General features: G+C 35.0%; 1 protein-coding gene across 1 annotated transcript in view; it reads left to right on the forward strand.

The window, feature by feature from the left end:
* LOC128989437 (uncharacterized) overlaps positions 1-22,808 on the forward strand; it is a 229,961-nt gene that overhangs the window by 50,781 nt on the left and 156,372 nt on the right. The window contains exons 2-3 of the mRNA XM_054411332.1: positions 3,719-3,778; positions 16,060-16,095. Of these exons, the coding sequence (XP_054267307.1) occupies positions 3,721-3,778; positions 16,060-16,095 (94 nt within the window). The 5' untranslated portion in view covers positions 3,719-3,720. The remainder of the gene's footprint in view (positions 1-3,718; positions 3,779-16,059; positions 16,096-22,808) is intronic.

The following is a 22,808-nucleotide window of genomic DNA, read 5'->3' on the forward strand; positions in this document are numbered from 1 at the left end:
CTTTGGACTGGTTTTAAGACTGGCCAAAGATTTAAGGGTGAAAGATTTTAACATTTTAGTTCAATCGTTTTACTATGTGAAAACCTATGTATGATTTTCTATTGATTACACCGACCAGATTGAGAGTATGTAAACATCGACAATCCATTAATATTCGCACCCTCTTAAATTTAGTTAGATTTTGCTTGATATCTTATAGTCTGTATTATGGAACCTGTCCTCTCATCCTTGGCCTACCTGATGACTAGCCAATGGTTTGAAGCTCGGGACAATCCCAGGTAGACAAAGTATCAGGAGACAGGTCCCACCATACAGACTATAATCACAGCCACCGTTCATAGAGAGTGGCGCACACATCGTTGGGTGAATATAAATACAGTTTATCAAGCTAATGAAGAATACAGAGTGAGTGTAGAATGGATTCTATTTACTTGTGCAGCGTTGTTACTTACTTCCAGCTGTAATTGAACTCAACGATTCAGCAAATACATTGATCACGTCTCAATTGATGATCGCATTTCCATTTTTACCCAGATTTCCTCGAAACCCCCTTGTAAAACAATAAAACATACCTGTGAAAACTGTTAACGTAGTCGTTATCACAGGGTAGAACCATTGTTGTAGAACTAGTAGATTGGTTGTCGTGTTTGACCAATAGGCTGTGAGAAGGTGTTAACTCGGCGACATTAGCAGTGCAAGATTTAACACCTTTTGAAGAGGATAACCGAGTTATTGTGGGTGTTACAGTGGTCAGTCTGTAGGTAAATGCGAGTACAGTAGTTACCTGTGTAGTTACGAGTGGTTAGTTACTAGTGTGTTAAGTGAAAATGCTACAGGTGACACGGTGATGGTGGAAACAATGTGTAAAAAACGATCGATGATTTGTTGTAAACGTTTTACATAACATTTAATTTTCTGACAAACTACACAAATAACGATCTAGATTGGAATTGTATTGTAGGTCTCTTTGATTTCAATTATAAAAGTGGTATTCGTACACATTCAAACAATTAATATATTGCAAATGGTTAATTTGTCAAACAACTTATTTGAACCCCCCTTGGACTGTTTAAATATTTGTTAACATTAAATATATATTATTTTAAAATGTTCTTCATACTTACGACAAAGAAGTAAAATACATCACAATGTAATAACAGTTAACTATCTTTAGACCAATGAGATGTTACTGCAAGTACCTGTAAATTATTGTAAACCTTTTTGGGAATTTGAAATTATTTTATTCCATCACTAAGTTTAGTTTACTTCCGTTTTACAACGCATCGATAAGTGTCTCTTATCTGGCGATGTTGCACAATAGTTATTGTTTTACTGGGTTTTAATCTAGTGTTTCCCATATTGTTGTCGTGTGCTAACTAACTGGCTGGGGTGTAGTGTGTAATTTTTAAAGACGGGACCATAAATAACAGATATTAATCAATAAAGTTAGTGTCTAATGCGTTTAATATTTTGCGTTCTACGTTGTGTAGTCTACGTTTTCAAATCTGTAGGCTACGTTGTGCGTTTTACGTTCGACATTCTATGTTCTGTGTGTTACTTTGTGCGTTTGCAATACGGCGTACTGTGTTATGTGTACGACCTTCTACGTAGTTTGTTATACGTTCTACGTTGTGCGTTTGAACTTCTACGTTCTTGTTTCTACGTTTTGTATTCTACGTCCATTGTAGTACGTTCTGTGGTCGACGTTCTACGCTACTTGCTGTATTGTCTACGTTCTGTGTTCGATGTTCTACGCTGTTTGCTGTACGCTCTACGCTCTGCTTGTAATCGCAATGCCAAACCTCACCGTCAACAACTCCCTGTCTGAAGAAGTTGTTCACCACAGGATCGTGGTGTTGGTGGAGAAGTGCTACTACAACCCGGATTGCCTAAGGATATTCAGAGAAGGTGATAAAAACGTCCATTTGCTTCTTTCAGAATACCGTATTTCCATCAATCTTATGCAAACATGGTTTGTTTTGTTGTTAAATGCTATAGTGATTTTATTTTGTCAACCATTTCCTCTTGTTTTACATTCATGAAAAATATTAGGGAGATTCAAAAAAACGTGACTCTGTTCTTGAGTTTTGAACTGCAATGATTCATGTCTGTTTAAATGGGAACTCTTCAGTATAGGTAAAAAAATAATAGCAAAATCAGTACTGTATATTGTAAAATTATATTAATATAATACCCCCGCCGCAGCAAACCTGCAGACTAAGAGAATTTCCATTTGACTCATTGGATTTACACTGAAATGTCTACTTAAAAATATAACATTTATTCCCGATTTAAATAGAATTAGTTTAACAAGTACTTAGGTTTGCTGCATCAGGGAGGGTAAAACTGTTTTTTTTTTTTTTTTTTTTTTTGTAAAATGTTAGTAGTTAGTAAGAAATAAAAACATTTTCCAAATTTGATCAAAATATGTTCATAAACAAGCAAACTACAACAGTTTACTTCCATTAAAATAACATGGGAATTTTAAATTTACAATTTTTTTTTAATTTTCTCCGTAACCATTAGGCTCGCTTCAATATACTAAATTATTTGTTTTTTTAAGCTCTACAAAATGGTTTGGAAAGAAATTGCTAAATTTTATGTTTTTTGGGTCAAAAATGGGAAAAACCTATTTTTACCCCATAAAACCCCCCGTAAACCCCCGTTCCCATGATCCGATCATGCTGGACCGCGAACTCGTTCGAATAAACGTAGGTTTACGGTTTGTACCAAATTTCATCAAAATCGGATCATTTTTGCTCGAGTTATCGTGCTAACGGACACACACACACACACACATATATATATATATATATAAATATTTCCACTATGTTTTTATATAATCAAATGTAAACTTGAAAGAGTTCAGAAGATTGACAACAAAATTCAGCACAACCTATGAAATTTTAAAAGCCTACAGGAGGAAGGGCTTTTACGGGCTATCATCCAAACCCGCAAAAGGGCAAAGGCACATCTAGAACATAAGAGTAAATGTAGGAATCGATTTGCTGAATACAAAAATCCAAAATTTTTTTATAATATAGATAACATCTTCTAATTACTTATCTCAATTAGTTAACCTGTGTATTTATAAGATCAACTAGTTAACTATGAAAAACAGTGTTGCGGAGCCCTATTAAAGCTTCAAAATTCGAATATGGTATCCTCTGGTATATTGACCGTGTTTAATTGGTCCAGTTATTCTCACTTGATTTAATAACGAACAGATTGTCACTCAAAATTTTAATTTTCCCATTCATAATAATTTTAGTATGCTTAGCATGGGATTCTTAAAAGCAGGTGAGCTAATCGGTTAATGAAACATCAGAGATAGCTGAACTTCCTTCCTGATAAGGGATCTCCGGATTTGTACTTGTCAAATTGTAGGTATACAGAAGTCTCCCATTTACCAACAATATACATTTAAAATCAGTGAGTTTTAGCACAGAATTAAGAGTGAGACGTTTTATCTGTCTTTATTCTAAGGTTTATTAAGTAAGTGTTTGTTGGCATGGTTGTTGTTTATTGGCATTGTTTTTGTTTATTGGCATTGTTGTTGTTTTTTGACATTGTTGTTGTTTATTGACATTGTTTTGCTTATTGCCATGGTTGATGTGTATTACCATGGTTGTCGTTTGTTGCCATGGTTGTTGTATTAACATTGTTGATGTATGTTGCCATGGTTGTTGTTTACTGACATGGTTGTTGTTTGTTTCAGTAATGTCCGGAGATTACCCTACGTCAGATGTCATAGGCACTTACACGTACAATGGCACCGGTAAGTGGCATCAGTAGAACAGTACTGTAGTTGAACTCTAGAATTTATCTACAGTATAGAACAGTAGCTTTGACCGTGCTATGCATCGGGGTATGGCCTTATGATGTTAGTATTTTGAATATATTACAAAAAACATTTAAAGTGTCAGCACCATAGAACATAGTGTAGTGCATACCATTATAATGTTTAGTCACAATTTAATGTTTTGACTATGTTTGATAATGTTTTTTGTGTTTGCGTGAACCACTCGAGTAATTGTGGTCCGATTTTGATGAAATTTGGTTTGGAGTTGCAGGGCGGGATAAACTTGAATGAGTTCGCGAACCAGCATGATCAAAAATATGCTGGTGCTTTATGTAATTTAACGTTACTATGGGAATCCATTTATGGGAGGTTTTATGGGGTAAAAATTGGGGTTTTCACAGTGTTGACCCTAAAAACATAAGGTGTTGAAATTGCTTTACAGGCCATTTGTAGAGTTTAAAAAAGAAATAATTTAGTATATTGAACCGTTGTTGTATTCTATAGCCCCGGTAATACCTAACGGTTAAAGAGAAAATAAAAAATATTATCTTTAAAATTCAGATGTTATTCTTATGGAGAAAATTAAAACTGTTGTTGTTCACCTGTTTATGGATATATGTTGATCGAATTTGCTAAATGTATTTATTTTATTCTAAGCTATTAACGTTTGGTTAAAAACACTTTTTACCTTCCCCGTAGCAGCAAACCTAATCACTCGTTAAATCTAATGTTATTTAACTAGTTAATAAATATGTCTTATTTATGGAAAAACTTTAACTAGACAAGTTGAATCTCGCTTAGTCGGTAGTGTTGCTGTGGCGGGGGTATTTGGTAAAGGTAAAGACAGTAAGTCCGTGTTTTGTGATTGCAAAACTACAAGGAAACCAGGTTATTGGAGCGCCTGCGACAATGTTGAAGCAACCAGCGTTACACACACGCGCTCTTGTTGCATTGCAAGTTTTGCAGGCACATACTATACTGTCTAGTGTACTTTGACTCTGTTTTCTCATTTGGCTGTGATTTTAAAAATTCACAAAATTAAAATTTAAAATTTCACGGCGTTACCACGACTTGCTGTAAAATAATTGTCTAAACGATAGATATGCTATTTTTCAACCCAGGATTTCCAAAGGAAAGACTAATGATGAGCATTAAAAAATTCTGGACACATATACAATTCGATAACCAACGTTTAATATCACAGTTTCATTTTGAAATGTTCACAATTAATTGTCGAATCAATAAACTTGATATTTTGGTACATTTAAATTTGTTTAGGGAATATTTTCATCTAATTACTTAATTTATTTTAGTTATGAGGGTGTCATATATAAGAGAATGATATATCTTTCATGTTCCCATTCATACACTTACCATCGCCCTTACTTAAACGTTTATGCAGTTATCAGTAACCAAAATGGTAGAAACCGAAACTATTTTGGTTGAATTCTACGTTATCACTTGTTAGAACCATATCATTCTGTTAGAGAAAAGGTTGATATAGCACCAAGAGGTTTTATGTTTAAACTGTAAAATGCAGGTATCTAAAAACGTATTATGGCTACGATAAGGCTGTGTTTTTACTTCCCTTCACTGGGAACAATATGTCAGACTATTAACAATAATAATTGACTAAACACAAATATTGATCGAATTTCAAATTATAGGTAAAGATAATAATAAAGCTCGATGGTGAGGGCCAATTTCAAGGTAAAATAATGCCCTGATAACGCCGCTCAATTTTGTGAACGCTGATGTGAACACCATTGAATAGTTTAACATAGTGTTTAAAATTGTATAAATTTAATAGAATGTAAGTTCTGAAGGTAACATGCGGAAATCTTCACCCTTTTGATACAAATTCTCAGCACAACAATTATTTCAATACAATTTCAATACAATTGTAAAATTGAGTAATATAATAATTTGTCCGTATGTAGAAAGAGTAAAGTATTTATTTACTTTTTTAGGTATATGTATATTTTTATTGATTAAATTATATATCTTAAATTATTATAATTATTAGACCTTTATTTACATGTGATTGGAACCATTTGGAAATTGTGTTGGTTGATGTAGACTGCTGACCTACCTTTTGAAAATTAACTCTGAAGAGAATGTCATGAATTTTTGAATATGGTATAGTAAAATTAGACATACCACAAATCTGGAATAATTATTAATAGGTTTCGCGGATTCAACTTCATTGATGTAAAAAAAATAAAAGTATTTATAATTGAGATGTCACCACCCTGATAAAATGGTAAAAAAATTAAAACCTGTGATGTTCAAAGATAACAAGTCTACTAAACTAGTAGTTTATTAATGCGCCTGCAGTAATACTCATGCAACAAGTGCTACATACTTGCATTGCCACAGCATCACGTGCGTTGCAGGCGCTAAGCTCTACCGAGTCTTCCATGGACCATGTGTTTTTCGTTCGATTGTGATGATAATACTGTAGTTATACATTATCACACCTTACATTCAATGAATGTAAATTCTATGACAAAATTAAACTTAGTACAATTCCAAGTAAATATGAATAAGTTCCTAAGAGATGCAATTTAATCCAACTTTAATGATGAGGTAAAATAAATAATATTTTCCTACCACTAAATGTTTTAATTACACAAAGTTTCGGGATGTATAACAATCTTTCTGTTTTAGTAATAAGTTTAAAAATTAATATCTAATAAGTTATCCAAACAAAAACGTTTCAAAATATAAAAATTCCTAACAAAAGTATTAAAGGGGATGCTATTTAGTTAAAGTTAAACCGTTCAAAATTAAAAGTAAACCAGTTCATGTGGACGTCTGCAGCATACAGTTACACAGGAAAAATAGTATAGCCGGTTATAGAATTTTAGTTATATTTTTTAAGGGACGAGGATTTATTAGTTAGTACGATTTATTGATGCGCCTGCATCAATGTAGAAGCACCCCGCGTTACATAGGTGTGTTTAGATTGCACTACCTGTTTTGCAGGCACCTAGCAACTACTGTATTTTCTTATGCTTTTTATTCTACAATCTGGGTATTTATAATTTAAATTTTGTGCCCTAGTAATAAAATATATATTTTTATATACAATATTATCCACGGTATCCTATACTGTTTTAAAAACACAGTACAAAATCCATTTGATAACACGTAAGTTATTTATTTACAGACGTTTATTTTGTAAAACTATTTTATTAATTTCTTTCAAATATAGTTTCAACATTATTCGCAATATCGTGGTTTTATGATAAGCTATAATTCAGTAGTCCAATTCCAATTACTGTACTATCGTTATCAAAGACAAGCGTATGCCAACTGCATCAACTTTATTTTGTCGACAATGTAGTACGTCGGTAGTGCAGAACTGTCGTCGTTGTGCGCCTCTAGCGGATCTCTTTGCAACTACAGTTTTGTTAATGCCCTATAGATGTCGTACACTGCATGGTGTGGTGTACTCGTCGAGATTCAAATGATTGTTGAGTGTAGTATTGTTATACAAATCGTAAAAATAATAGGATTTAGAAAATCTTTATTTTTGTATTACCATTTTTTTTAAGATTCCCATTTATCAGTACTTCACAATAACAAGTACTGTGCGTATTCTTCCAGTATTTCTAAACATCTTAAAAGGTTCTTGTAAAAGCTGTCATCTTTCATTCTAACAAAAGGCAATGAAAGAAGATATAATAGGGTGTGCTTTACCTCAGCTCGGATTCCTCAGTACGCTGTTTCTAAAAAGTAAAAATTGTAAAATTAAAAACGTCAGTCTCTAGAGGACTGCAACACCTTAAATTTAACTCCTTATCCATAATTATATGACAATTTGCTGATGAGATATTGGAACCCAAATTAACATTGTTGTTATGGGAAAAAAATCTAACATGGCTTCCACTATACTGAAGACTCTTAATGCCGATGTTCCTATACCATTGCACTGAACAACGCCATGAAGAGCGCTTGCAAGCCTTTTGAATCTGGGTGATTACATCATTAAAATAACTGCAGATTCTTGTTTTTTAATAATCTATTGCACATCCCCGTTTGTTGTCTTTTCTCTAAAAATTATTTGTATGTGTTAAAAATTATGATAAAAAACGTGTATTTAAACATTTTTACCAACCACTTAGTCCAACGTTTCTTGTAAATATATAAATTTTGAAAAGCGCAGGACCTACAATAATATTTAACGAAAAATATGACACCAAAATCGTTTAAATCGGTTCACAATTGGGGGTACAAACAGTAAGAACCAAACCCTTGCATTTGGCGCACCAGACGGGCAGAGCGCAACCTTTTTATGTTTTGTTAATTCTAGCCTAAATAGCATTACATAATCTAGAACCACATAATAATAATAATAATAATAATAAAATGCCTTTATTTAAAGCGGTCTTCAGATACACTGGTTTTCAAGACAACTCAAAGTCACAAAAAGTTTACAAGTACACAATAATTACAAACGGTGGAACTAAACTAGCTTTAGATTGGCCTTAAATGAATTACATGACATGATTTTCATGATTCTTGGGAGGGTGTTGTATGCCTGGGGTCCAAAGTATGAGAACCCCTTTTTACCTATCTCACGCCGCACTCTCGGCATTTCAAGCAAGCCGTCCTGCCTAGTACAGCGTTCCCTAACTGATGTTCGAGGCATAAGTTTCCTTTTCAAATAGGGAGGCAAATTAGAAGACAGTGTCTTGTGAACAATTAAAACAGTTTGTAGAAAACATTGTTTTTCCAAAGAGAGTACCTTAGCCTGTTTGCGATAGGCAGATATATGATCAAACTTCCTCAGATTGAAGACAAACCTCAGGGCTCGGTTTTGCAACCTCGTAAGAAGAACTCTACAGTCAAGAGTAAGACATTCACCAAACGATGGAAGTGCATAGTGAATAATAGGGAAGACTGTTGATTTGACCAATTCTAGCTTAGCATTTTCAGATAGTATCCCTCTCAAACGGTGTAAAATTCTCAACATATTTGAGACTCTCTGACAAATGTAACTAACATGTGAGCGAAAATTGAGTTGAGAATCAATTCTGATACCTAACACCCTAACAGAATCAGACACCACAAGAATTTGACCGTCCAGCTCTACCTTTCCAATAAGACTATTTTTAGGCTGCAAACCAGAAGACCAGAAATGAAGCACAGTATACTTTTCAGGATTCAATTTTAGACCGTGATCGTCAGACCATTGCTTTACCCTTAGCAAGTCAGTGTTGATGAGATTGACTGCTTCATGAAAATCAAAAGGGGCGTGGGAAAGAACTAGTTGACAATCATCAGCGTAGGAATGTAAAGTGGAAGATTTCAGAACGCTATCGAGGTCATGGGTGTACAATATGAAAAGTATTGGACCCAGACAAGTCCCCTGAGGGACCCCTACTACTCTTTGAATCAACTCGGAGCACCTACCATTCACCTTAGTACCTGGGATCGGTTACAAAGATATGAGGAAAACCATTTGAGTGTACACTCATGGAATTTTAGAAACCTGAGCTTTGATATGAGCATGTCGTGATGAACAGAGTCGAAAGCATTTGAATAATCAAGTGACGCCATAAAGCTGTGCAACCCTTGGTCCTTGGCCTGCAGAAGCTCATCAGTCATATTGAGAAGAGCAGTGCAGGTGCTGAACCCTCTACGGAAACCTGACTGTGATTCTAAAAGTATGTCCGACTCCTCCAGGTAACTTACCAACTGTTCCACAACAATTTTCTCTAAGATTTTCGAACAAACAGGCAGAATTGATATTGGGCGGAAGTGGCTGCTCGTAGTTGGATTAGAGCACTTTGGGAGCGGAATCACAATGCTTTGCTTCCAACTATCAGGGAAAACTCCAGTCTCTAGTGACACATTAATCAGATGAGTTATTGCTGAGACACAATAAGGGCTAACACCTTTTAACATATCAATTGATATGCCATCGATACCAGATGCCTTTGAACGTATTTTATTCATAGTTTCTATAACTTGCTCTTTGGTGACAGCCCTAAATTTGAAATTATTCTCAACTTCTCCACAGTAATTTTCCTGATAGAATGCCAATCTCTTTTGGTCAATACTATTACCTGATCCCATACTTGCAAAAAACATATTTAATTCATTTGGAGGAAGTTGACAAGGGCTTTCTTTTTCACATTTTTCTAAAACGCCACTTTTAGACAGTGTTGACCAGAACTTCTTAGAATTTTTGCAATCTAGGTTGTGCGCAAAATATTCTTTCTTGGCCCTTCGAACAGCACTATTCAGCTCATTTCTGCATTTGATGTATGATTGCTTGGCAGTTGGGCATCTGTTATGTATAGTTCTTAATTTATTTTTCTCTTTGATAAGGCTATTAATTTTGGAAGTAATCCATGGTGACCTATTTCTTGTCACACGTTTCCTTACTACAGGGGCACAGCTATCAAACACATTGATTATGTTGTTTGAAATAAATTTTGCAATACAATTTGTATCTTTTGATGCCAAAATATGATTCCAATTAATTTCTGAAACAAGTCTAAAAAAAACTGCCATGTCAAAGTTTTTATAGTCTCTATAGGAAATAAATTTCCCAAACTTTTTAGCCTTAAAAATTGGTATTTCACAGTAAGTCAGCTTATGGTCGGTGATTTTCTTCCCCCTACCATCCAATATTTCTGACGTATTTACAACTTCAACAAATGGGTTGAGGCATTTATCAACTATGATGTGATCTATTAGGGAAGATGATGTCGCTGTGCAACGAGTGGGCTCATTCACGACCTGTGTAAGCCCCAAGGAATCCAATAGATTATTCAAGAATTTTGTACAGGGCTTACTAGCATCAAGCATGTCAACATTCAGATCGCCCAATAGAACAATTCTGTCTGCCTCTGGGGAGAAGTCTATAAACAAGGAGTACAACAAAGAACCTAAAGACGAATACAACACTGATGGAGATCTATATGCAACACAAACACACAACCTTTCGGATTTGATATTTACAAGAACACAGAGATATTGTATACTGCTGTCAACGTTAGAAAGATAGACCTGAGTGAAACGAAGATCGCTTCTCAAATAAAGAGCAACTCCACCTCCACTCTCATTAGAGATCTTATCAGAACGCAACATATTGTAACCAAAAATGTTGTAAGGATCAGAGGTAATGCTAGGCCTAAGCCAAGTTTCAGAAATCCCTAAAAAGTCAAACCTGAAATCATCAACAAGAGAACGCAACTCCTCAAATCCAGTATTGAGGGAGCGCATGTTCACATGTGCTATTCGAGTGGTGAATGTTGAAGGATGAGCTCGTTTCCCGATGAAGAGGATAAGATAGAAGACGAAGGCTCACCAATCACAGCTCTACACGAAACATCAGGATTAGGAACATCACATGATACGATCACTTTATCATCTCGTTTGGACCAATCAGGCTTAGTGGAATCAAAGGTTCCGATCACCTATATATAAAGATAATAAAGAGAGAATAAAGAGTAGGCACTACAACTACTCTCTATTCTTGGATAGAAATACGCTAAACTAACTGCAAGTACCATTGCATAACGTAGCATTCGAAGAGGAGCCGACTAGACCCCATGAAACTCATGATAATCAAAGGATCCATATAATAAAAGTGGGAACTATTAAAATATGTATCAGAGGTTAAGGTTTTAACCAAAATATTAAGTAAACCATTTTCTTAGTGCCTAATATTATAGTAATCTATAATAAAATATATTAATTTGAAACTGTTTTTCTTTGTCATAGCTAAATTGAGAGAACGGCTGGGCGTAGAAACTCGGTAGAGGTGTCTAAAGAAAGGTCTTGGTCTGTAGATGAGCCATCAAAAGAGAAACGTGGTAAATTCCCTTGGGGCTCTGCCCCAGTGGCCTTTGAATTCCCATCCCATGTTATTCTTATGGAGGAAAAACTGGGGTTTTGTCCCAGCTAATTTGAGAGAACGGCTGGGTGTAGAAACTTGGTAGGTCTCTAAAGAAAGGTCTTGGTCTATAGATGAGCCATCAAAAGAGAAACAAGGTAAATTCCCTTGGGGCTCTGCCCCAGAAGCCTTTAAAGTTACCTCTTCAAATTTGTTTACCATATGCATGATTCTACACTACTTTTTAATGAAACAGCTGTTAATATTTAAATTGTGATTTATTGAATTTTTCAAAATGAAGTACAGTATTTGCAATGGGGTTTTCTGATTTTAAAATAGATTTTATTCTGCATCGTGTCATGTTTCGCAATATAATGTTCTATTACCAAATCAGTGGAAAATCTTGCTTATTTACTGATTACTTACATTTTTTACTGCACCAATTTTACTGATACCCTCCCACGTCACTGCGAGAGAACTTTATGCAATATATGAACTACAAGGTCGTGAGTAGTCTTGGATACTATAAAGTATCTGGACGGCCTTACTCAAGCATTATTTGCAAGTGTGATCCAAAAGCTGCTGCGCACTCTCTCATGGTCGTGTTGTGTCTTTGTTAGCGAATTTCCCTAAAGGGAAGTAGCTATTACCGTAGGTGAGCCGGGACCGATAATCTTTTTCAGTTTGATGACCCTAGGGGCCAAAAACACTATTTGTTCAATTTTTTATAAATATAATATATACGTCCGTGAACGCGATAACTTAAGTATTTTTTGTCCAATTTTGATGAAATTTTTTTTAAGGTGTAAGGTGGGATAAACGTGAATGAGTTCGCGAACCAGCATGATCTGACCATGGGAACGGGGTTTTAGGGGGGGTTTAATGGGGTAAAAATGGGGATTTCTAATTTTTTACCCTCAAACACAAAATTTCCCAATTTCTCTCTAGACCATTTTAAAGAGCTTAAAAAACTAATAATTTAGTTTGTAGAGAAAATAAAAAAAATCAAAAATTAAAATTTCTGTGTTATTCTAAAGGAGAATATTCTAAAAAAATTTAGTATACTTGTTTATGGAAATATTTTGATCAAACTTGGCAAATGTATTTATTTTTTATCAAGCTACTAATATTTTACTAAAAACACACTATATTAGTTTCCCTGTAGCAGCAAACCTAGATACTCGTCAAACCTAATGTTATTTAAATAGTTTTAATTGAAAATCAATTCCGGCAAATAGAAATTCGCTTAGTCTGCAGGTTTGCTGCGGCGGGGGTGTTTTGTTAATAGCCGTTAGCGTTCAAAGAATCTAGGTGATGATCAAACTCGTGTCACTTTAGCCTTATTGACTTTAGTTAATCGTTAGTTTACGTATCCTACAAATGGGCAGGTAATGGTGAAACTCGGGCCACTTTAACAGTTTTTATCTACCTAAATTAGTTATCATTCTGTAATTGGCATGATGGGGTACATTTGCACAGTTTTTCTTGGGGTACCTATTTTGCTCGGCAAGTGCTCTCTACTATTTGGTTACTAATAATTCTGATGGGCCAGTAATACAGTGAAACACCAAAAACAAGACCCTCAATAACAAGTCACCCTTGATAACAAAAGTGTCATTTTCAAATAGCTTTGATATTTATCATACATTATCACATGTTATTATTGCAAGCTTTAATAGGAGGTCTACCTTGATAACAAATCGTATTTGATAATCCCAGAAGGGACTTGCTATCGAGAGACTACAGTACTTTACAAATAGGACTGTTCTTTTTGTTTTAAATACGTTTACAGTTGATTTGATTAAATATCAAGAAATAAAGTTAGAACATCAAAACGCACTTATATCAATCAGGTAGAACCAAACTTGGATTCAGCTTATCCATAAGGATAATCTATCCATAAGGATAATCTATCCATAAGGATAATCTATCCATAAGGATAATCTATCCATAAGGATAATCTATCCATAAGGATAATCTATCCATAAGGATAATCTATCCATAAGGATAATCTATCCATAAGGATAATCTATCCATAAGGATAATCTATCCATAAGGATAATCTATCCATAAGGATAATCTATCCATAAGGGTGATCTATCCATAAGGATGATCTTTCCATAAGTACGATCTATTAATGGGTTAAGTCGAAGCTACTAAATAATCAAAACTATACTTCGAAACAATCTGCTTGAACATGCCACTTTCAACTTTTGCCGAGGTGATTTGTTTAAGTACTTTGATAAATAATAACTCGAGCTGAGTGATTGTTGGGTCTTGGTAACCAAGCAACCCAGACCACCTCAATACAAAACCCTGGATAGCACTATTTCCTACACCTTGGGTAGCAGGTAGTGGTCGATACAGTAAATGGATTGTGGCGTCAGACATTCTTTTGTCAAATACCAATTAGTTTTCCATCATACAAAATCTACACTACCCTGTTTATTATTGTGTAAGGTTAATATTATAAAACTTTCTGCATGTCTTTAATTACATTATGCAAAACCCACTGAACCAAATTATATGTTTTTTTACAACGATAATCAACGTTCTTCGGGTTAAAAGGGTGCGCTCTACCTCAGCGCGGAAATCTCAGCTCGGGCTTCAGTTGCTATGTTGCACCATTGGACAGTGGACAGCGCCGCGAGAAGCGCTTGCAGAGGTTTTCAAGATCACTGTTTTCAAATTAACCAATAATGATAGCTACGCACTCTAATCGGCTTATTGTAGTGCAAATACCAATCTATAGTTCTGCGTTTTTCAAATGTTCAAATAACGTTTTTTAAATAAGTTAGGGCTAGTTGAAAATACATTTTTTCTTGTCCTACAAATCAAGTTTATAAGGTGTGTATTGAAAATAAATGAAATAATGAAACGCAGAACTATAGAAAATTTCATCCTCTTTAATATGAGACCTTAACTTCAATTCTACCTTCAATGTAGCAAGTGAAAACAGATATCTTGCAAACCCTTGCATTCGGTTGCGCGTCAGGGGTAGAGCGCACCCTACTTCCTGTTTCGTATCGGTCTCGTACAAGGGATCTGCCCCCAATACTTACCAAATTACGACAGGTTTCGAAAATAAATATTTATCCCCCTGGATTAAATACTGTATTAAATATAAATATCATTTAACATACATGTTTATTCCCTTCTGTGTCCTCACCTCTTTGCGCAAAATACGGTTGACTACAATTTTTATGTTATTTTTGTTATATAAAAAGGGAACTTAGTTTTAGCACGGATAATAGATAGCCAGGTTTGAGGCATCATGCTACGTTTTGAGAACAATATGAATAGATACAAATTAAATTAGATTATATAGGAAGTATAAGGTGAGAGAAAAATGTATAGTTAGTCAACTCAATTTCTAGCATAAGGTAAAAGGTTTACTCTAAACATTAGTAGGTATTGAAATTATTACAAAAATAATAATTACATTTATTTTATTCTAAGTGAATCCACTAATCTAAGGTGTCTACTTCTGATGATTTTTACAATATCCTATCAAGAAACACTTAAAATATTAATCACAAAATCGGGACCGAGATTTCAGCTTTTCTGGCAAATTTTAATATGTAGCCAACAATTGTAATCATGAGTATAAGTGAAGTTTTAAACAACAATTTTGAACCGTCTATTCTTTATTGAACTCGTGTAGTTTTTACATATTAAATTATTCATTTTTAACCGAGCAAATGTTTGTTTTGTCTCGGTTAAATGCATGTATTTTTAATTTCGAGTCATTTTATTCAATTTTACGCGATGTTTTCCATCAATTTTGAGCAAGGATAATATCGCATGTTTTAGTTTTATAACAAAACTTAAGACTAGGATCGTTCAAAATCAATGCAATATTTTACTGTTTGCCAATTATAGACTTGCAATAATGTTTAAAATTTCATCAGGGATGGGATGGCCGCCATATTGGATTTGTTGAGAAAATGTGATTGGCCATCGATCGTAATCTCTTATCTTCGATTTATAATTTTGTTTACAATGAAGTTGAATTATTACGCTTACACGTTCGAATTCACTTGTATTAATTTTCACAGCCTTATAAATCAGTTTGAATTGACTTAAATGAATTGATAATGAGATAACAATTACTCATGTACACTCGAAAGTGTTTGAACACGAGATCTTACAGTTTGAAATAGTTACTTCAAAATAAAGTTGATAAAATAAGGTTGATTACTTTGTATGGGGTTTTAGTCAAATTTCCGATTTGTTTATTACTTTGTTTATGTAAAAGGCTTAAATAATTAATTTATAGACCAACAGTACTAATCACATTTTCTGATTTATCCCGTCCTCTCTGTTAACGATTAAGTATATTTCTAAACAACAGTTAACTATTCAGTTAATGTAGTGTTTTAAATAATTTATTTTATTTCAGATAACGAACCGGAAGAAGCGGCCGGTACACATATCGGTAAGTCTTGAAAATAAATCACATTATCCTATTAGATATAGATGTATTTTTTCCCGTCTAGGGGAATATATCGTTGTGAATGAATTCCCATTATGCAAGCACCTCAAGTACTTTTTATTGTTTAATGACAATAAAGTGTATGTGATGGGATTGAGCTCAGAATTAATTATTGCATCCAACATGGTGGCTGAGCTCAAACTAGAGAACATTCATGGTTTTATGGAATTTTCATAAAGAGTATATTATTTTCCTAGCACACACTGGATAATGTTCAGCCGAAAGTGTATCATGTAGAAATGATTACAAACTCGGGCATACTGTTAGGTTAGGTTAAGTTTTATGTGATCGTTTGGTTAAGTCTTCTAATCTAAGATAAAGTAGACACTGGGGAGTCTACAGGTTGTCGAGTACGCCCTTAGCTCTTTTGACACGCTTCTAAAATGTCTTCCAGTATTTTCAAGGGGTTTTTGTCCAATTCTAGCCCATCTAAACTATTGTGTTTGTGGATGGTACGTACAGCAGTTTCAACACCATGCCTATATATATACTTGGTCTTGACCCGGTAGAACATTAGAGACTCACAGTAAGCTGAAGACAATATTTATACAAGCCTGACTGAGAAGTGTGCAAACTTCTGTCCCAAGAACAATCTCATCTATTGTGAGCACATTTGCTATTTCTATGCTATTAGTTTAACGATATGATGATCCTAAAAGGGAAGGAGGTTGAAAGTCGGGGGTTGGTTGTATATTCTACTGGTAACATACAAATGTTTAAAGTCAAGTTTGAATGGACATAAAAATGAGTAAGTTATTCCAGCGTCAACAGGTTGTCTTCCAGTTCTCTTTTATATCTGTGACATTTTGACGGTTGAAAATTGTCTGTAGTTAGTATACTATCTTTTTTTATGTTTGGTAAATTGTTTTTGATTTCAGAGTTAATTATGAGATTGTATAAATTCGCTGTAGCATCTATTTTTGTTTTGACTAACAATGCTAATAGCCAACATAATTCATGAAAAAATTTAAATTATTTTTTCATTGTTGCTTCTACTTTTAGAGGGGTAAATAAGAAAAATGTCCTTTTACTAACGCTTTTTCTTGCTGGTAAAATACGTGACTTTATAAGACTTTGATAGTAGTGATTATTTTAAAATGGACGGAAGGTTAAAATCCCAAACTCCCTGCCAAAAATAAGCATATATGGGAATAGCAATCGACAAGGAAATCTGTTGGTGTGTAACTTGACCGAGAACTATAACAACATTGTTGTGCAGTTGAAGGAAGCCGGAGACCAGTTTTTGAAGCACACAAACACTCCCCAGATGTGTGTGTTTGTTTAGTCGTTTCGTTAGTTTACACGAACTTCCAAAAGGAATGATAGTGGACTTTCCTATTTACCAAATTAACGCTTTCAGATATCTTTTTACATGAATTTGAGACAGAGCACAAAATTTTTTTGAAGTTTTGTTTGTCTAATGAATTATTAATATTCTTCGTGATTTTCTTCTTTTTCTAGACATTCTGCTCATTTTAGTCCATATATTTTACGATTTACTTTGTTTCGCAATCCCTACTTCGGTCTCGTTATTTTATTAAAAGTATAAGCAATTTTACAGTTTAATTGTAACTTTAAGTGTTGAAATAACAAATTGTTTATTAAAACGTCGCAAATCACATTGCGGCACTAAACTATGATAAATTTATCTTTTTAAATATTTACCTCCTATAAAGGTCATGCATCTTTATCAAATCGAGACGAATCTATATAGCTTCTTTACGGTTTCGTGTTTACTTTTACTACGTAGATTGTCTTTCCTTTTGAACTCGAGTTGCTGAAAGACAAACAAACGCAGCTGGTAATACAGAGGTGACTGCAGCCGTATCAGTTTATGCAGTCAGCTGATCAGACAAAGGTCGGAGGAATCCCTAAACACACGCGGAAGTGCGAAGCGAAGCCCTGGGAAACCTCTCAACTTCGGCCCGCTGATCAAATTTCACTATCCACACATTACCTTCAACCCTTCGTGGACTTGGTATGTGGCGGACCTGGTTTGATTGTAGTCTAGTGTTTCTTGGATATTCTACTAATGCACCGACTGTCGAAATTCTAGGAAATTGAAAATATGCAGAAACTAAAATTCGGCTACTACAGTTTTCACCGAAAAATAAAGTTACCTTTCTTTTCTTTTTCCATTTTTTCAATGGTATTTTTTATTCTATTTAAAAGTAACATCCATAATGTGAACAGTTTAAAATAGTTGCCTGGCACAATCATATCTTCAGGAACGCTACCAGTGGATAATCAATTGTAATGTTAAAGTTTTTGTCAGTTTGAGTATAAGCATAGACAAAAAGAATTAAATATAGACTGTCAGCCGTGCTGCGGTTACCATGGTTACCATAGGTTCTGGCACACACCACTGGGAGCACCATGTAGTTACGTAGCGCGTACGCCGTAACTATATGGCGCTCCCAACGGTGCGCGCCAGAACCTATCGTAACCGCAGCACGGCTGACGGTCTATATTTAATTCTTTTTGTCTATGGTATAAGTAACATTTTTGAATTCAGTTGAAGTTAAGCCACTGACAGAGTGACAACAGTTTAATTTCATAGGCACCAACCTTGCAAAACGTAAAGGACAACAGATTGGAAACAGCCTCTTACATGTATCCCTAAAAATCATCTATCATAGTATGAAAAACTAAGAGGGAAAGTATATTTTTGACAGTAGCACTCTGTGACAGGTTTATTGTTGCTCTCGTGAACATTCATTTGGATTTAGCTTTGACTTTATATTGGATACTACCATAGATTAAGGGTTTAATAGTTTAATCTTTAGTACTACCACGAAGTATGCATTTCCCATTGCTTGTTATACCAGTTGAGCCAGCGACGAAGTCTGCTTAAGTTAAATACTGTTTTATTAATCCTACACAAACGTTATAATAATGTCATGTTCCAATCAACCGCTAAAATAGTATCACAGAACCAAAGAGAACAAAGGAACTACATCAGTAGCACACTTTATTAGCGGCTTAATCAATTATGTCAATTATTATTGGGTGGTAAATGTGCCTACTTTACTTAATAACCCCTAATTAATAATACTACAATCCAGTTGATTTTGATGCAATAAAACACATTAAAGATATTGTAATACGGATTGCATTATTTGTTTTCCCAATAACTACCGATGATATAATGTAAGTGAGAACCCAATGCTCTTTAACCACCAGTGAAAGAGTATATCATTAGTTGAAAAAGTTATAATTTCAAAGTTTGTTACAAGTCGATGGTATTATTATTCAACCATACCAAGCTGATAAGAAGTTTCGTTCCGCGCGTTGCATTGGTTCAAGGTTAAAACTAATACATAACCAGACGATACCACAATCCTAGATTAAGCTGGGTTTTCCTAGGCGCGTAGTCGGCCAGCGGAGAGCGGACAGCGGAGAGCGGAATTGAAATTAACATGGCATTCCGCTCCGCTTCTAGGAAAACAGTAACATTAAATTGCCTAAGACAAGCTGAGTCCGCTCTCCGCGTTCCTCTCTCCGCTGGCCGACTACGCGCCTAGGAAAACCCAGCTTTAAATCCACATTTAAACTTTGTAAAGCTGGGTTTTCCTAGGCGCGGAGTCGGCCAGCGGAGAGAGGAACGCGGAGAGCGGAATTGAAATTAACATGGCATTCCGCTCCGCTTCTAGGAAAACAGTAACATTAAATTGCCTAAGACAAGCTGAGTCCGCTCTCCGCGTTCCTCTCTCCGCTGGCCGACTCCGCGCCTAGGAAAACCCGGCTTAAGAAATCATACTATACCGCAGATTTGAACAGTATTTAGCAATGTTAGGCTTGCATAACATTTGCTGAAAGTAGACAAATTTTCTTCTGAAATCTGTAACTATTTAAATCGTAGTTGTTACATGCATTAACATAATAAAACCATTTTATTAGGGAGATTTCCTGCTAAAAATGGGGGGAGGGAAATCTGGAATTTTGGTTTTCTTAACTAAATTTGTTTAGCTTCCTCTACGATAAAAACACAAATCAAATCAAATCAAATCAAAATCTGCTTTATTTCCAAAAATTTTTACAATATATACATATACAAAATACGAACAATAGTCCCGCATAGGCCGTAAAAGACCTGTGCGCGGGACGAGCTCTATTACAAATTAGAAATATTCTTAAAAATTTAAACTAAATTAATCAAAAAACTATTTACAACTAAGCTATGAGACAGCTACAAGAACAGTTAATGCTAAATAAAAGGTAGTCGAGTGAATGGAGTTGCAGTTACTGATATACGTACGCTAAATATTGTTTGGTGTACTTGTGTATAATTATAATTATTTTAGGTCATGTATACTGAACCGATAAGTGTCTCAGACTGATCGAGCCCAATCTCCGACAGCCAACTGCTTACCGAACGTTTGTAAACTGGAAGAGATACCTGTAGATCTCTAATCTCTGATGGTATATTCCTATACAAAAAATTCGCAATATAAAAAGCATTAGTAAGGTTTGCAGACTTGAAAACTCGGGGTACCTGAATACCTACATTTGCAGCTCCTCTGGTGGAATAGTTATGTGTGATTGGCGTCACTATCAAATCTTGATTAGAGTAGGTATATACAAGTAAAGTTTTGATAAAAAGTTGACGCACCGAAAGTAATTGAGTGTTTTTGAATAATACATTTGTAGGGAAACGCCTGTTGAATTGAAAAGCTATTTTAATAATTAGTTTTTGTATGACAAACAGAGGCTTTAAAATATTGCTACTAGCTCCTCCCCATACTATAATCCCATATTGAAGTACTGATTGGACAAATGCATAGTATAACTTTTTGTATAACACAATTGTTTGATGTAAACATATTTCAGAGGGAAAAAAATTCAAGTTGAACGTGCACACATATTTTTGACGAACTTATCATAATATCGGGTTTATCAGTCTTGTAGAAGCCAGACAGTGAATGAGAATGATTAAAAGTAGCAGTCGTACCATAGATAAGTAATATAATGGTGTTTTTATTCTATGTTACGACTGCATACTGAAACTACCCGGTCAGCCGATGGTGGCAGTGGCTGGTAGTGGTACTGTACTTGTAGCTCAGGCGGCTAAAAGGCGTTGCAGTGACGAGTGTAGTGTAGCGTAGAGGTCTTTCTACATGCGTGGAGATATATATTATACTAACAGACCAAATAAAATAAAAATCCGGTAAAAGGAGAGGGACCTTTCAACCAACATTCAGTAGTATCTGTTATTAAACTCTGATATTGCTCCCAACTCCCAACTTAAATCGCGTATAACTAATCCTAAACCATATCTTTCTACTTAAAGAAACTAAACTCTCTTTACAGAATAAAGAGAATGGAAGTTTTGTAACGCAAAGTCCAGCACACTATTTTATCCTTCACGTTGCGTACAACCAGAGAACATATTTAAACTCCTATAATGGTGTGGGACAAAAGTAATCCACACTTCCTCGTGAAAGTTCTAAGCGGCTGCGCAATTCAAAAATTTCTAAATATATAGTGTGAGACCAAAATAATCCACACTTCCTTGCGTAAGCTCAGAACGGCTGCGCTATCCAAAAACTTCTAAATATATAGTGTGAGACCAAAATAATCCACACTTCCTTGCGTAAGCTCAGAACGGCTGCGCTATCCAAAAATTTCTAAATATATAGTGTGAGACCATAATAATCCACACTTCCTTGTGTAAGCTCAGAACGGCTGCGCTATCCAAAAATTCCTAAATATATAGTGTGAGACCAAAATAATCCACACTTCCTTGCGTAAGCTCAGAACGGCTGCGCTATCCAAAAATTTCTAAATATATAGTGTGAGACCATAATAATCCACACTTCCTTGTGTAAGCTCAGAACGGCTGCGCTATCCAAAAATGTCTAAATATTTAGTGTGAGACCAAAATAATCCACACATCCTTGCGTAAGTTCAGAACGGCTGTGCTATCCAAAAATTTCTAAATATATAGTGCGAGACCAAAATAATCCACACTTCCTTGTGTAAGCTCAGAACGGCTGCGCTATCCAAAAATTTCTAAATATATAGTGTGAGACCATAATAATCCACACTTCCTTGTGTAAGCTCAGAACGGCTGCGCTATCCAAAAATTCCTAAATATATAGTGTGAGACCAAAATAATCCACACTTCCTTGTGTAAGCTCAGAACGGCTGCGCTATCCAAAAATTTCTAAATATATAGTGTGAGACCATAATAATCCACACTTCCTTGTGTAAGCTCAGAACGGCTGCGCTATCCAAAAATTCCTAAATATATAGTGTGAGACCAAAATTAACCACACTTCCTTGCGTAAGCTCAGAACGGCTGCGCTATCCAAAAATTGCTAGATATATAGTGTGAGACCAAAATAATCCACACTTCCTTGCGTAAGCTCTGAACGGCTGCGCTATCCAAAAATGTCTAAATATATAGTGTGAGACCAAAATAATCCACACTTCCTTGCGTAAGCTCACAACGGCTGCGCTATCCAAAAATGTCTAAATATATAGTGCGAGACCAAAATAATCCACAAGCAAGTCTGCACGTCCTTATCGTAAACCGGGCAAGGTTACGATATCCTAAATCCAACAAACATTAATTAGCGAACAAAAATATCTTAACTTAAACGTTACAATTTCTGTCTTAAAGAGCTTGTTTTAACATTGAGTAGAAAAGAGAG

The sequence above is a fragment of the Macrosteles quadrilineatus genome, unplaced genomic scaffold (assembly GCF_028750875.1).
Source record: "Macrosteles quadrilineatus isolate MER2022 unplaced genomic scaffold, UCM_ALF_1.0 Scaffold_1__1_contigs__length_201487025, whole genome shotgun sequence".
NCBI lineage: Eukaryota > Metazoa > Arthropoda > Insecta > Hemiptera > Cicadellidae > Macrosteles > Macrosteles quadrilineatus.